General features: G+C 37.6%; 1 protein-coding gene across 3 annotated transcripts in view; it reads right to left on the bottom strand.

Moving 5' to 3' along the window:
- The window catches only part of MND1 (meiotic nuclear divisions 1), a 49,245-nt gene extending 31,471 nt beyond the window's left edge, over nt 1–17,774 (bottom strand). For all 3 annotated transcript variants that reach the window (XM_081134701.1, XM_081134702.1, XM_081134700.1), the window contains exons 1-4: nt 17,697–17,774; nt 12,374–12,439; nt 9,223–9,280; nt 5,353–5,501 (exon numbers count right to left, since the gene is read on the bottom strand). In XM_081134701.1, coding sequence (XP_080990827.1) covers nt 5,353–5,501; nt 9,223–9,280; nt 12,374–12,439; nt 17,697–17,699 — 276 coding nt within the window. In that variant the 5' untranslated portion in view covers nt 17,700–17,774. The remainder of the gene's footprint in view (nt 1–5,352; nt 5,502–9,222; nt 9,281–12,373; nt 12,440–17,696) is intronic.
- Nucleotides 17,775–17,985: the final 211 nt, after the last annotated feature.

Here is a 17,985-nt window from a genome sequence, read left to right as displayed (position 1 = left end):
AGAACTAGCAGATGTAAACATACACAACCACCTTCATCATTTCCACACAAAGCTTTTCTTGCCCATTAAAGTTATTAATTTATGTAAAAAGTCTTCAGGAATATATCTGTGTAACAGCTATTTAGAGAGGCTAGCTTAACAACTTTTTTCCTGTACAACCCAAATATTTATTTCAGCTTTGCAGAAATAAAATACTACATTACGTATTTTGAGCAACATTAATAATACTATATTACATATGAAGAGGGGGAGTTTTTTGCTTAATATCATAATATAATAACACTAGTATTTTCTAAGCTTATAACCTATTTTTTTTAAGTATTTAGATCAGCAAAAAGAAAACCCATAAAAACAGTCTGACAAGAAAATTTCAACTTCCCCTGCATGGTGTGTATAAAATCCAACCAAACACTGCCCGGCTGGTGTGGGTCAGCTGGTTGCATGTTGTCCCAGGCACCAGGAGGTGGCCGGTTCGATTCTCTCTCAGGGGACATACCTGGGTTACGGGCTTGATCCCTAGTAGGTGTGCAGGAGGCAGCCAATGGATGTTTCTCTCTCTCTCCCTTCCTCTCTCTGAAATCAGTAAGAACATTTTAAAAAAAAACAACCAACCATTAAAACATCCCATAATAGGGCCTCGATCTAATTTCTAACCTTATTTTCCCATTACTATATAAATAAAAAAAATTACATTCTTTTCATGCTGGTCACCAACTATGCACTGAATGTAATTTGCTTTAAAGTTTTGTTTATTTGTGGTTATGCGCAAGGACTATGAAGTCAGAATGCCTGAATTTGAATCCTGCTTCACCATCTACTAACACTGTCACCTTGGGCAATTTATTTAAACTCATGGTGCCTCAGTCTTCTTATATGTAAAATGGAGTTAATACCTACCTCATGCAGTTGTAAGGATCAAATGATATAAAACATGCAAGAGCTCTGCTATGATCTGAAAGTTTGTGTTCCCCCAAATTAATATGTTGAAATCCTAACCCCTAAAGGTAATGGTATTAGTAGGTGGGGCCTTGGGGAGATGCTTAAGTCATGAGGGTGGAGTCCTCATGACTAAGATTAGTGCCCTTATTAAAGTGTATTCAGAGAGATGCCAGCCCCTTCCACTATGTGAGGGTACAATGAGAAGTCTGTGACCCGGGAGAGCTCTTAGCTGACCAGCCTCCAAAACTGTGAGAAATAAATTTCTGTTGTTTGTAAGCTACCCACTCTGTGGTATTTTGTTGTAGCAGCCCAAACAACTAAGATGAGCTCTTAAAACTGTACCTGGCTAAGTGCTCAATACATTTTGGCTGCCATTGTCAACATCAGCATCAGTGGCTCCCTCTGCCCTGCTTGGGAATTTCCTCCATCCATCTAAATCTACTCAACTTTCAGCTCAAAATAATTGTTTCTAAAAAGTTTCCCTTAACTATATGGATTTCTAAAAATCTTGCTATCCTCTAAACTCATGTAACAACTAGGACCCATAGCAACAACAGTATTTGGCACTGATCTTACATAAATTAAATCTTACATAGTTCATTAACTATGTCTTTTCATAAAAAGTTAACTACATAAGGGATTTATCTTGCCTTACCAAGAAAGCATAAATTATCTCAACATGAAACACATATTCTATTATTTTTATATTGCCCCAAGAACTTGGCGCGTTACATGCACAGAGCAGGCACGCAGTAAATATCTGTAGATGTAGTTAATGCAACCCCCACACAGTTGATGGCTTGTTTGCTAGCTTAGAAATGTTAAAGAGAGACATAAATTATAATCATGAGGCTTTTTAAGACTGTCTTTAATAATGATCAACACATACAACCTAAAGGAAAGGGAGAAAAAAATGTTTCCTGATTTAATTTTCAGATCTACTACAAAAATGTCTATTCTCAAGAGACGAATACATTCCTGCACATAATTGAAATCACTGACAGAACCAAAGCAGAATGATGGGGAGAAAAAAATTAAGAGTTCCCCCTCTCTCTAATCTGGAAGTAATTAACAAGAAACTGAAAGGAAGTTCACATTTTACTCTGGCAATGTGTTGAATACACTGATCCTTCAGTGCAACCTTGAATTTGGAATCTGGTTCAATTCAATGTTAACTGAGGGCCTTCTCTTTATGTAAACCCTACCACCTCTTTCAGCTTTTGTATCCCTACCACTCATTTAAGCAGTTAGACTTAAAACACTTTTCACTCTTCACTTTCCTCTTCGTGTGTATATAGATCAGCTTTAGCACAGGTTACAAGTTCTTTCTTATCAAACATGGATTTTGAGTTCTACTTTTTCTGGTACCTGGTAAAATGTCTTATGCATGGTAGACCCTCAAATATTTGTTCTGACTGAACAAATAAACTTACAGTATATACTCCTGGATGAGTACTAATCTAGCTGAATCTGTGGCCACCACATACTAAGTGCCTACTTCCACCAGGCACTTTACCCATATCACTTAATCTGCACCACAACCCTTTGCAATAAGTATAATCTCTCTTTTACAAATTGGGAAACTGGGGCTTTAAAGAGCTTAAGAAATTTTTCTAAGATCCTACAGTTAGTAAGAAGTGAAATGTAATTTAAATCCAGTCTAATTTCTATCTTTCCATTAAGCCATATCATTTCTCTAAAATAACGCATGATCTTCAGAACCACGGTTGAGGGGCATAGTATGATACTGACATGACTTCCCAAATTTCAGTAAAAGAATAAAGTAGGTTTAGATCAGTGGAATGGTAATTTTTTTTTTAATTTATAGTAAATGCAAAGGGTTATCAACCTTTTACAAATGACGTATCAAAATCTCACTCTTCATTTATTTCTGAGTGCTGAGAACAGAAGGTATTAAATCTACTGCCTGTGTGTTTAGCTTCTGACTTGACCTCTGATTTCTGCGCAGGTGTGTGAGATTAGGCTTTGACCTCCAGCTTGTAAACAGGGGTGGGAAGAGAAGAGTGTGTCACAAAATACACTGGATGCCCACTCTCAGATCAGTAGGGAGGGGGTATACTGATAGTAACTAATTAGAACATCCTATTCCTCAGTCACTCAGTATAAATAAACAACGATATTATGCTCACTTTTTAAAATAGATTCATTGTACTAGCATACTAGCAAGAGTCTCTTACTTATTTCTATTAATGTTTGCCAAGTTCCTCCGCTTACTAAGTAGAGATTATGCTAAATCCAGAGGCAAAGAAATGAAAAGTGTACATTTGGCTTTTTTCCTCAAAGTCAAAGAGTTTCTCTGGCTTACAAAGTCAACCAAGATGCTTAGCATCTATTATGCTGTTTCGGGCATGAATAATTGCCTGGAGGAAAGTAAGATATAACACCAGAAATACCAACCATAAAGAAACAAGTTGATAAGACTTCCTCAAAATTAAATATTTTTGCTCTAAGAGTTAAGAGAATAAAAAGATGAACTGCAGACTGGGGAAAAATCATTTGCAAAGTATTTATCTGATATAGGATTTATATCCAGACAGTACAGAGAACTCTCTAAACTCAATAATAAAAATAAACAACCCAATTTTTTTAAAGGCAAAAAGATATATGGATGACAAACACATGCAAGGATGCTCAACATTATCAGTCACTATGGAAATGGAAATTAAAACCACAAGATATCACTATACACTTATTAAAATGGGTATCATACCAAGTATTAATCAGGATGTAGAGAGACTGGAACTCTGATACATAGCTGGTGGCAATATAAAACAGCATGACACTATGGAAAAGTTTGGCAATCTCTTAAAAAGTTAAACTATGCCTACCATATGATCCAGCTATTCCATTCTGAGGTTATTTACCCATTAAAAATGCAAACAAACATTCATACAAAGACTTGTATATGAATACTCATAGCAGCTTTATTTCTAATAACCCCAAAATGAAACAAAAAACCCAAATGTCCATCAACAGGTAAACAAACTGTTGTACATCCATATAATGGAATACCACTCAGCAGTACAAATAAATGGTTAATACACACAGCAACATGGATACATCTTAAAATAATTATGCTGAGTAAAAGAAACCAGGAAAAAGAGTACATGCTGTATGATTCCACTTATAGAAAATTCTAGGAAATATAAACTAATGCATAGTGACAGAAAGCAAATAAGTAGTTGCCTGGGGATGGGGGCAAGGGAACAGTGCAGGGAGGGCAGGATAGAAAGACTGAAAAGGGGAATGAAAAATTTTTTGGTGTGCTGGGAAGTCATTATCTTCACTATGCTGATAGTTTCATGAATGTATACATGTGAAAACTTACCAACTTATAAACTTCAAATATGAGCGGTTTTTGTATGTCAATTATTCCTCAATAAAGTTCTTTGAAAAAATAATCGAAAAGATAAGACTTATACATGTGAAAAGTTAAAAGACAAAATCTGTGGTATGTATCCTCAAGCTATGAGAGTTCAAGAGGGTTTCTGAGGAGAAACGTTTAGAACTGGCTAAGCAGAAAGGAAGGACAAGGGAATTTGCCAAGGGGGTAAAAGAACGAAAATCCATGAGGACAGGAAAACATAGTAAGGCCTAAAAAAGTTTATTTATATAGCCCTGTATTAAGTTATTAATTGCATAACTTTTTTAAAAAATTGCTGAGTGATGAATATGCATGTCGTTTCCTCACAGGAAAAAAAAATGCAGCATCATGTTTAAGAGATAAAACATGGGCAAAGAATCTGAACTGATAGGTCTCTGAGAAAGATATACAAATGGTCAGCAAACACATGAAAAGATGTTCAACATCCTTAGTCAGCAGGGCAATGGACAGCAAACAATGAGGTACCACTTCATATCCACCAAGATGGCTAGAGTCAAAAAGTCAGGTAGTGACAAGTTTTGGTGAGGAAATGATGAAATTGGAGTTTCATACATTGCTGGTAGGGATGCAGAATAATGCAACTGCTTTAGAAAAGTCTGGAAGTTCTTCGAACAGTTCAACATGTTATCATATGACTCAGCAATTCCCAGGAGAAATGAAAGAAAGCACATGTCTACACAAAAACTAATACAAGATGGGAGAACAGGGGAAACTGTGTATTTGGTAGGGCAATTTTAGGGAATTCTCTGTACCTTCCCATCAATTTTTCTGTAAACCTAAAAGGAACTAAAATACTAGAAAACAATTTCATAGCACATGGAAAGATGAAAGTTAAAACATTCTAAGGCCCTTATATCGTTTGGGAGAAAGAGATGTTGATTATCTTTAGACTTTAAGTCAAATAATGTGTGTGAAAAATTTAACAGAAACCTCTAAATAAAAAGATTAAGTAAAACAAATGTCTTTCTTACAAAGCATATCTATTACTTTTAACTGTGGTACCTTACCTGAGACTCCAGAACCTCCAACTTACGTTTCCTTGCATGAAGAGCTTTGCTTGGAAAAGCCCAATAATAATTAGACGTTCCAATCCTCTCACAATCAACCATACCATCATCAACTAAGCTTTGGAGAACTTCTTTTACTGACATAGCAGCTAAAAGATATAATTTTTAAAGATTTATCATAAATAAAATTCAAAGGCCAATAACTGGGAGAACGCAACAAATATTATAGGTCAAGAGTTAATAATTTAATAAACAAGAAGCTTTAAAAATAGTAACAAAAAAGCCAAACACTGCAATAGAAAAACAAAAGTGTAATAGTGGGCACCTACAAAATGCGCATGGTCAATAAACAAGAAAAATGTTCATCAACCCCATTAATAATTTAAAAATTTAAATAAAGCTATGTGATGATTTTTGACTACCAAATTAAAAACACTAAAAAATATAATAAAGGATTCAGGAAAATGGGAACTCTCAACCTGGGTGGAAAACACGGCAGCATTGTATCTAAAGCTTTAGATTTAGGCATATACCTTTTATGTAGAAATTTCACTTTTATAAATTCAGCCAAAGACAATAATGATGGATATGCATAAGGATGCTTGTGAAAGCACTGTTTTCCATAGTAAAAAGTTGGGAGCAAGTCCAATAACTGGACTTTTTAAAGTATTTTACTGTGATGGGAAACTATGCAATCATTAAATTTATGTTATAAAATATTTAATGGCATGGTATATATACATTCAAAATGTATTATATAGAATGTATTATATCAAAAAATAAAGTTAAGCCCGGCCGGGCGTGGCTCAGCGGTTGAGCGTCGACCTAGGATCCAGGCAGTCGGGGTTCGATTCCCGGTCAGGGCACATGCCCGGCTTGCGGACTCGATCAATGACTCTCTCATCACTGATGTTTCTATCTCTCTCTCCCTCTCCCTTCCTCTCTCTGAAATCAATAAAGATATATTTAAAAAAATAAATAAAATAAAGAGACAGTATACACTAATGTGACAGTGGTTATCTTTGAATGACAGGTTAAGAGGCAATTTTTACTTCCTTCTTTTTACTCATTTTTCTATTTTCTTTTTCCAACAATAAATATGTATTGCCTTTTTTGCTAAGGAAACTAAAATAAACTATTAAGAAGAAAAAAAATAAAGAAATAAACAAACTAGATATTAAAAATCAGAAAAAAAGTGTTTTAAAATAGCACATAAAAATATAAAGTTATATTTCACAAATGTTTGAAATTCATGAACAATTCTTACTTTCTATTAAGTAAAACTGTACCAAGAAATTTTCCCTATTTTAATATCCATTTTGATTTTTCCTAGAGCAGATCACCAAATATAATGAAATCTACTTAAAAATTAAAGATTTAATAAATAAATAAAATTAACACCAAATATGTAAAACATTCAACCTCACTTGTAAAGAAGGACAAAGTGAAATAAAATATCAAAAAATTCTAAAAGTGAAAACACAGTTCTGAGAAATGAATGTGAGTTTAATTTGGTATAGCCTTTCCTGAGGTAATTTGAGAATACATATAAAAAGCCTAAGACTACACAAGTCTCTATTTTCTATTCTATTTCCTTCTGAAGTAATATGAGATGTGGAAAAAATTTATGAGGGGGAGAGGTAGGAGTGAATAGGCCCAGAGGATTTTTAGGGCAGTGAAAATACTCTGTATGAAACCATAATGATGGATCTGTCTTCATACATTTGTCCAAACCCGTAGAATGTATAACCCCAAGAGTGAGCCTTAATGTAAACTATGGACTTTGGGTGATATTGATGTGTCAATGCTAGTTCATCAATTGTAACAAATGTACCAATGGTGAGTGATGTTGATAATACAAGCTATGCATGTTGGGAGCCAGAGTCAGGAAGTATATGAGAAATCTCAGTATCTTCCTCTCAATCTTTCTGTGAACCTAAAACTGCTCTAAAAAAACCAGTCTTTTAGAAAAAAATTTATGGGTAGCATGTTAATTACATATTAATTTTAGCAGCAAAATTTGGGAACAACCTAGATGTTTCAACAATAGGTAATGGGCTAAGCAAATCCTGGCACTGTAGGTAGTCATATAAGTAAACATTAGGAGATGCAAATGCTGGACATCATTTTTTTTAAAGCACATGACATAGGTAAATGTGGATGATATAATGTTATATGAAAAAATACATGAACACAAAACTTTATATGCAGCATAGTTCCTTCTCAGAGAAATGGACAGATACATACATACAAAGACAAATAGCATGTAAGAATAAGACATCACATTTATTGTTTTGCAGATATGGTACCAATCTTGCATCCCAGGAATAAGTCCCTTTTGATCATGGTGTATGATCTTTTTAATGTATTGCTGGATTCAGTTTGCTAATATTTTTTGAGGATTTTAGCATTTATGTTGATCCAGGATATTGGCCTATAACTTTCTTTCTTTGTTGTGTCTTTATCTATGTGCATTGCAGCATGATTTACAAGATTTGGGAGCAGCCCAAGTGTCCATTTGTAGGTGAGTGGGTAAAAAAGCTGTGGTACATTTACACATTGGAATACAACTCTTCCATAAAAAGGAAGTTTGCTACAGCATGGATGGGCCTGGAAAACATTATGCTAAGTGAAATAAGCCATCCAAAGAAAGACAAGTACCATGAGATTTCACTCATATGTGAAATCTAATGAACAAACTGAACTACCAAGCAACATAGAGAAAGACTCATAGATAGAGAGCAGGCACACAGCTCTGGGAGGTGGAGGGGTACTTGTTGGGATTGAACAAAAAAGAAAAGAGAGAGGACTCATGGACATAGACACGGTCAACAGAGTGAACACTGTGGTTATTGGAACAGCTCTGGGGGGTGGAAGAGGGCATAGAGGGGATAAGGGGCAATGGAAAAAATAAAATTAAAAAAAAAAAGAATAAGACATCAAAATACACCAAAATGTTAACAGTGGTGGTGCCAGAATAGAGGGCTTATGAACAACTTTTATTTTTATTATATTCTTTATAATTTCCAAATCTGTTAAAATAAGCATGTAGTTTACATAATCAGAAAGTCAGTTTAAGAAAATATGTATCCTATATAGTGGAGTCCCTCAAAATATAACTCCCCAGAATCTGTGAATGTGACAATATTTGGAAAAATCATATGTACAGATATAATTAACAATCTCCAGATGAAATCATCCTGGATTTAGGATGGGTCCCAAATCAATGACATTTGTCATTATAAGAGACAGAAAAGGAGAAAACAAAAGGGAAGGCCATGTGAAGACACAGGCAGAGATTAGAATGATGTGTCTGTAAGCCAAGCACTGTTGGCAGCCACCAGAAGCTAGAAGAGAAACATGAAATGGATTCTCCCTCAGACTCTCAGAAGGAGCCAACCCTGTTGACACCTTGATTTTTGACTTCTCATCTCCAGAAATCAGAGAATAAATTTCCATTGTGTTAAGTTACCAAGTTTGTGGTCATTTGCTGCTACAGAAAACTAATACAGCTATAGAAAACCAATACACCATGTAAAGACAAAAAGTCACATTTAATAAATATTAAAACATACATGAACAGTTTTTACTTCTGTTGAAGTCAATTATACCCATAAATAGATAAATGTGTATATTTGTATGCATGTATATATGTGTGTTTGTGTATACAGAGGCATGCATGCATATTCCATTTTAATTTTCCTACAGCAGATACTCCAAACACAGGAATTGTGGCCGTGGCCCAAACATCATGTAAAGACTTTTATAAGCATTCCTTTCTAGAAATTTATGTTTCCATAAAGTGAAAGACTGTAGCAGAAAAGATGACCGTTATTTCCCTAAATATCCCAGCATGTCTTTAATACTTACTAATGCCTTTCTCTTTGGGAGCAATCTTCTCCATGTCTTTTAATTGAAATACATCTTTCTGTTTAAAAAAAATTTTTTAAGAGATGAAAAACATTTATTTATTTTTCTACTATATATTTATATTTACCATAATTATGTTCAAAAAGACTGTACTAAAAAACTATGCCTGAAAATTAACAGTGCAATAAAATCAAGCATTTTGGAGCTAGAAGAAACTGAAATTATCTTGTTCAATGCCTTCAATAGAAGGTTTTGCATGAACATACAAATCTTAAAGTAACTAGAGAACACCTTCGCACTAAAGTAAAAAAACTAGTTAAGATGAATTATTTGTTAACATGAGATAATCCAGCTTCTCTGACACTGATTTTAAGAAAAACACAAACAGTACTTTGTTTAGCATATATCATATGTTACAGATTTAGCAGTTTCAACTAAAAGCAAAACAGACGACTGTCAAAAATTGTTTAGTTTCATGGAAGAGCTACACTTAAACAATAGGAAAATTATATAATTCGTGGCTGCCTATCAATCATTCGTCTATACAGGTTGTGTGTCCACCAAAGCAAAACATTATAGGAATCTATACATGTAGAATATTTAATCTTATAGTTAATCCTTTCTTTTTGTAATAAGCCTTGGTTAAAGTAATAAAAAAACTCGGATAGACAAAGTGAAAAATTTAAGACAGAAGTACTCAGGAATTAGAAGAGAATTATTGTGATAATTGTTTGGAAATCTGGGATCTATTTCTTCCAAAATAAGCTTGAAAAGTCAACTTCAATAGGGTGGAAATTAGATTTCATAAAAATTTAAAACTTCTGCTCATCCAAGGGTAGTATTAAGAAATTGAAATGACAAAAAATGACTAGAATACAATACTGACAAAACATATATATGATAAAAGACTGGTACCTGGGTATACATTCCCCACCAAAGACAAACTGACAGATGGATAAAGGAGTGGATAGATGAATACATAAGTGATAAAGCAAGTAGAGTAAAATGTTAATGGTAGAATCTAGGTGTGGGACACATAGGTATCACTGTAAAATTCTTTCATCTTTCATAATAAAGTGTTGGAAAAAATAACTTCATCTCACTACACTTAAGGTTTAGTAAATTAAGGAAAATACTAAGTCATTGGTCTTAGGGTATGAAATCAATTTTTGCACATCTGGGAATAAACTGTTTAAAGATAATACTTCAGGGTCTCAGAAAACATGCAATGAATTACTGGCTTTAGGTATCTAATGCATTTAAAAAAATCAATTAATCAAACCTATGTGCAAATACTTCAGATTCCCTGGATAAAGGACATGAACTCATTGAGACATCTGCCTGTAACTGGTCATCAAGGAAGAGCCCCAGACATACCAGCTGCCTCAGTGGGGTTGCTGTGTAAATACATAAGCTTGCAAAGAACTAGACTCAGAACTAAAATGTGGTCATTTAAGTAGACAGAGAAAATGGTCTCAAGCATATATTAGTTCTCCCCAGCATTAAACAAAGATAATAAAGGAGAGATGAACACAATGGTTCTAGCCCCTAAAAAAATAACTGTGTAAGCTACCACTAGATGACTTTTAATTAAGCAGTTATGACCTGGGCATTGTAATGTTTTACAGAATATCTCATTGAATTCTTATACCAATAGATGAGAAAACAAAGACTTAGGTTAAAGAACTTCCTTAAAGTCACAAAGTTATTAGGTGAAACAAACTTCAGGTACAAGTTCTCTATCATTGAGCTATAATGTTACCATGTTCTTCTTAAGGGTAATGGGCAAAGAATTATTTTTCTAGTACATTAGCAACTCCAAATATACACATGTATGTATTCATATGGATGAATATATATAGTATTTGAACTGAAATCAATCAACCAATCAATTACAGTCATGCATTGCATAATGACATTTTGGTGAACATGCCATAAGATTATAATGGAGCTGAAAAATGCCTATTGCCTATTGACATTGTAGTTAGTCATCCTCATAGTGCAAAGTATTACTCACGTGTTTGAGGTTATGCTGGTGTACACAAACCTACTGTGCTGCCTGCTGTATAAAAGCACAGCACCTACAATTATGTCCAGCACATAATACTTGATAATGATAGTAAATGACTGTTACTGATGTATTTACTATCCTGTATATTTTACCATTATTCTAAGTGTACTCTTTCTACTTATAAAAATACTTTGCTGTAAAACAATATGCCGTTATGCTGGCAGCAACCTCATACACCTTGTGTTTACTGTACCTATTGCATCATTTTTCTCTTGGCAGGCACAAATAACTGGAAAAAATTAAGGAAGCCTATGTACCATCATATATGTATTACACTACAGACTGATTTATAAATGCAAAGAGGCAGTATTTATCACTGCCTCTAAAATCAGATAATCCTCGTTGTTTTGAATCCTGGCACTATCACTTCTATTTTTTGAGATACAGGACTGGTATTTTATTTAGCTGTTTCTCAGATGTCCAAATCTGCAGAATGAGGACAATAACAACAGTACTGATCTCAGAGGGTTAAAAGGATAAAATCAGATAAGCTACACCACATGACTGGCACCTAGGAGGCACTCGGTAGATGTGAACTACTCTCATTATCAGTTTCAGGCAGAGAGAGGACACAATCAGACATATGCTTTAGAAAGATAATTCTGGGTCCAGTGTGTAGGACAGTCTGGATAGAAAGGCTCTATGAACACTGGGATAAGGTTCTTTTATATGCCATAGCTCAGAAGCACAACAGATATTTGCAGAATTTTATCATTCTTCAGGAAGTTCATGAGTATTGATTTCTAATTTAAAAAAGGTACAGTTAAGCCCTAGGTGGTGTGGCTCAACTGGCTGCAGCATCATCCCATACACCAAAAGGTGGCGGGTTTGATTCCCGGTCAGGGCACATACCCAGATTGCAGGCTGGATCCCCAGTTGGGGGTGCGTGATGGAGGCAACCAATCGATGTTTCTCTTTTTATACACACACACACATCTCACTTCCTCTCTCTAAAAATCAATGAAAAAGCATATCCTCAGGTGAGGATTTAAAAAAAGGTACAGTTAACAATGGATGATATATACGTAAGAAAAACATTATGTGAAATACTAAAAATCTTAGGGAAAATGACTGACTTACCGTCTCAAAAAAAATTTCCATCATGCGAGTTCTCTTTTCCTCTGCGCTCAATCCTTTTTTCTTCGACTAAAGCACAAAAATTAAAAAATACACACTACATTTAAAAACAACTTGGTCTGAAACATTATCAAAAAGTTTATTTATGATCTTGTCTGATACCAACAGGTTTGATAACACTCAGCCAGGCCTAAAGACTATTTTAACTAGTCTACGACTATAGGCCAAGCCTTGTGGTTGGTGCTGTCAGTACAATAAAAACTGTGGCTGAAACAGAGCCTGGCATTTTGTATAAATTCATTATTTATCAAATGATCCAGTGACAAGTCACTGTATTTACCTTCAAAAGACTTACAATCTCTCAAAGAAAATAAATAGATATAACTACTTATAACTGATAAACAGGTACATGCACAAATTGTTACCCAGGATGGAAGGAATTACCACCCAGGTGAGAATGAGTTAACTCCGCCCTGGGTAAGGAGGAGAGTGCGCTAAGAAAGCCAGAGGTGAGAAGGATTTTGGTGAGTTGAGAAAGGTGTTCTGGGCAGATCACACACAGGCACAGTGTAATGGAAGTTCATGGAATGCTCCCGAAACTCTGGAAGATGACTGTATGGCGCACATACAGGGAGTGGCAGGTAAGGAGAGAAAGATAGTCTGGGGTCAGGTGATGGAAGGGTGACTGTCCAGACTAAGAGAATGGACTTTATTCTAGGCAATGAGGAGCTACTGCACAATTTCTAAAGGAGGGAGTGACAAGATTAGAATTACATTTTTGTAAGATAGTTGTAGTAGCATTGTGGAAGGTGGGCTGGAGAAAAGAACCCCTATCCAAATAGAAAATGGAGCCTATTTCAGGTTACTATCATCCTGTAACTATCTTTTAGCCAACTTGATATTAAGATAATACGTAACTAAAATGTATGTTAAGAATAAATTTTACTATATACAGGCCCCCCAAAAAAGACAAATAGCCTCAATGCAAAGATTCATAGAAAATAACAAAGGAGAACGCGAATCTCATCTCTAGCACTATAATGGAGGATTCTGTTCTAATTTTAAGATTCCGTGCTAATGTTCCTTAAGATTTCAAACACTGCACATAAAAAAGAACTTTAAAACACTTTATACCACTTAAAGAGCAAACATAAATAAAACAATTAAAGGCTGACCCTATCAACCAAAAACTCCATCAGAAAACGAGAGCCCATGACACATGGGGAGAGGGATTTGGAACTGCCATTCTGAATATATACCAGAGTATTAGCCTTTGTTCTATTGCAGATCCTAGAAACCCACCAACTCATCTTCACAGCGATAAAATTATCCTGTGTTCCCTGACGAGTCACATGGGTAACATAAGTAGCCTTAAAGTTTATATTTTTCTCCTTTTCCTCTGTCTACTCTCAAACACTGCAGTTCCCCAAGTTCTCTATTGATGCCCTCTTCTCCTCACACCTTTTCTTTGATCTCATCTGCTTTCATGATTTTAACTAACACACGTAGTCCTCAAATCTTTTCATTTGAGTCCTGGAGTGTGCTCCTGAGCTTCGATCTCCTGTATCTACCTGCCTGCTGGACAGACTTCAAACTCAGGAGGTCTGAACTGAAATGTTCCTCTCCCACATCTACTCCCCAAACCTGCTGTTCCAGATCTTGAGTTCAGTTAGATACCACCTTGTTGCCCAAGCCAGAACAGAGGTTTCAGATGTGAGTTTCTGTCACCCTAGTTTCTTTATCTTATTCCACATCCAAACGATCACCAACCTCTGCCCATTTCAGTGCTGAACTATTTCACAAATCTACATCTGCTCCTTTCCTACCACTTCTACCTCAATTTAGATCTTCATTATCAGTCTCCTGCAAAATACCTGTAGTCCCCTACGCACACTTTGTCTCACCCTCTAAGTCCACATTCTGCACTGTCAAAGCCGTCAGTGGCTCCCAACCACCCAGAAGTGTCCAATATGCTAGGAATGATACCCAAAGGCCCTCTCCCACCTGACCCCAACCTACTCTCACAGGTACCACCCTCCACCTCAATTTTACCATAAAAATGTGGAGAGCTAAGCAATTTGCGCTATAATACAATACCTACTTGTAATTCTCCACTTGAGGAATGCTCTTTCCCATCTCTTTTTTTAAATTATATTTATTGGGGTGACAATGGTTAATATGAACATATAGGTTTCAGATGTGGGTTTCTGTTACCAGATCTGTACATTACTCTGTGTGCCCACCACCCAAAATATCTTCTCCCATCACTATATATTAAGACCCATGCCTTTAAAAACGTTGTTCTACCTAAAACACCTTCTCCTTTTACCTATTTGGAACTCCAAAGTCTCCCAAGCTACGGTTACCCATTCTCTAAGAGAATGTCCCTGAGCTCACAGGCTAGGCTGAGCGCCAATCCATGTGTTCCCAGAACACACCTTCATCAAATCACTTACTACAGTTAACAAGATGTGTTTACTTGTCTCTCTCAGCAGACTGAAATCTTCAGAACATGAACTGCCTTTGCCTTCCCAGAGCTGTGTCAGGTTAGAGAGAGCGGACATAAAGGCCAAGCCTTTACTTCAAGACCATGTATCTAAAACCCTGAACCCTAAAATGTGAAGCTGTTCAGGCTCCCAAACCCTACAACACCCACTGGACTCACATAAATATGATACAGGATGAAATAATAAGATATTCTGTGATAACCATTTATTGCCTGGCTTAGAGAAGTAAATCAGAAAAATCTCAGATAGACTTGTTCACTAAACCTATCCACCTCCCTTCATGTTGGCCTCTGCAGTATCTGAATAAGCCAAGCATGAAATTCACACTGTTAGAAGGCTCCCTCAGCTCATTTCACTAGCCCACTGGGTCTCAAACTGCCATTAAAAATCATCTCAGGGGCTTTTAAAAAATACTGATGCCCAGGCACATCCCATATGAACTGAGTCAGAATCTCTGAGAAAGGGCCTCAGCCTGGGCATGCTTATTTTAAAAATCTTTTCTAAGTGCTTCAATTGTGCCCCAGGATTAAGAATACTGCCTTTCTCACCCCAGAATCTAGAGGCCATGTCAGGGGCACTTGTGGAGCAGTGAGAACCCCTTTAGGTATTTAGTCTGTGGCTGCATCAGCGAAAAACAGAGCCAAAGCTTTAGGAAAGGCTCCTAATGCCTTGGTATTACAAACAGTTCCTTGGAGAGACCTATAGAGATTCCATTAGAATCTGTCACCCTGAGACAGGTAACAGGAGAATCTAATGCCCTGAGGGTAGTTTTAGGAAAGCTCGTATCACTCAGCTTGGTGGCTATGAAAGTTACTCAAGAACTATGGGTGAGCTGTATCATCCATTTACATTGCTTCCAAGCTAATTTATTTGTCAGTCTCTTATTACTACAAATAGTTTTTACTCTTAACTATAGTAGGAGAGCATCATGGCCAGAATTAGTTGGGTAGCTCAGTTGGTTAGAGTATCAGTCTGATACACCGGGGTTGTGGTTCAATCCGCTGTCAAACAAGGCACACACAAGAGGCAACCAATGGATGCATAACAAACCAATGTTTCTTTCTCTCTCTCTCTCTCAAATCAGTAATAAAATTTAAAATAACTAGTGTGAAAGGATGCCATATTAATCCAATTCAAAAATTTCTCTAAAAAAGATTAGCAGCAGCTCATTTATTTAATACTTAAGATTAAAGAAAATCTCCTAATAGTATAAGTTAGAGATGCATTCAAATTAGTATGTAAGGGGACTCAAAACTTGACTTGAGGACAACAAAGGAAACTTCTCCATTAGGAGTTACAGAATTCCTCAAGTCAGCCCTGTTGATCAATTACAATAAAATTTTGCAAAATAAAATGTAGATATCTGCAGTCCTAAGAATTGGCAGGCTACATTGCACTTCTCCACTTCCCAAAATACGCCTGGACTTGTAACTGTTTACTCATCAAGCCCAACCAAACGAAAACAGCTATTAATTTACAATCAGGAAAGAGAATGAAAGTCACCTTTGACCAACAGAACGCTAGACTTATTTATTATCATTAATAAAATCAGGAAGTATAGAGTTTACAAAAAGTTTTCTAATTTGTTTCATGCTTCTCCATTATCAGAGGTAAGGATCTGAGAAGAGTTAACAGCACATTAAACCATTAACTGTTAGAAGGTGATTTATGAGTAGAGAGGGATTAGGTAAAAGGATAAAGTTAATGCATTTGTAATAGTTATCAGTAGTCTGTTATATTAGGCCAATAACTCTATAAAGAGAAATATGATATCACAGAGCCCTGGTAACAGATTTAAGTGTGGTCCTGTTTGGCTTCTTACATCATTTCATGCCCAGGTGGCTGGGATGGTAGTTTAACCACAAAGAGGCCGTTATCAGTTGTAATTACATCTGGACAAGTATCTTCAAATAAACACTGTACAACCTAAATCCTTGTCTACCATTAGCTCCGCAAAAATAACGGCCACTTAACTAAATTAAGATACTAAAATCTCAGATCCATTTAATGAGATATTGATTCTCTGCCAAAAGAAGCAGAAAAAAAATAGCACGAAACTTTGAAGGTTTACGAAAATGATTGGATGATCACAAAGACATTAAATGCAAGCCGGCCTGGAACCTTGCCAGGTGCTCCCCTAATAAAACAAATCACTCCCTACCAACCACGGCGCAAAAGGGCAAAGATACTTGCCCTTTGGTAAAAACCGACGGATTTTTACAGCAATCACCTAACTGGCATAAAGGGAAGACTCACTGGGTTACTTCTGAAATTATGGGCAATTGAGAAACATGCTCTACACGTTGCGATGCACGAAACCACTCAATGGTCGAAAATCAAGCGAGCCCCCGGGGCCCCGGGCGTCCAGCCCTCGGCCTCGCGACGCCCCCCTTCCCGGCGAACGGGGCGCCGCGCTCTCGGCGGCCGCGCTCAGCGGCAGCGGCGCGGGTTCCGGAGAGGCTCCAAGTCTCCGGGCCAGAGGGCGGAGCTGACGCTCGGGTCACGCTCCCCGCGGCGAACCTCACCCGCCCCGAGCCGGCGCAGAAGGGCGGGGAGGAGGGGGCGTCCCCGCCGCCCCGGGGAGCGAGGGGCGGGGGTCCCGGCGCTGCGCCGTAGGCGAGGGGCTTAGGGCCGCCCCGTCGAGCCCGGAAAGCGCGGGGGGGCCAGGGCGCCGACGTGGCGGCCCCCCCGTTGGAGGCCCAGGGCCGGAGCACCCGCCCCCGAAGCCCACCAGGGCCGGGATCCCCGCTGCCGGGAGACTGGGGCAAACAGAGAGAAAGGGGAGAACGTGGACCCAGCAGCGCGGCCTCGGCTCTTACCATGGCGCAGGGGGCGCGTCTTCGGGTGGCGGGGCCGGCGCCGGAGGTGAGGGCGGAGCGCACCCGCGAGGGTTTGATTTTGGCGCCAACCCCGCCCCGGGGGCGGAGCAACGGAAGGGAAGCGGTGGGAGAGACCGGCCTTCTCCCCGACGGCGCGCAGCGACCCCTGGCGGCTCCGCCGAGAGGCCGGCCCGCGTGGGGCGGGACCTCGGCGCTAACGAAAAGTTTTGGTTGAGGTACCGCTATCTTCCACATATTCTAGAACATTCCTTCATTTCCCTTCACTGTA

This window comes from Miniopterus schreibersii (assembly GCF_964146895.1).
Source record: "Miniopterus schreibersii genome assembly, chromosome: 4".
NCBI classification, from domain to species: Eukaryota; Metazoa; Chordata; class Mammalia; order Chiroptera; family Miniopteridae; genus Miniopterus; species Miniopterus schreibersii.
This window is presented reverse-complemented; position numbering and strand designations above follow the sequence as displayed.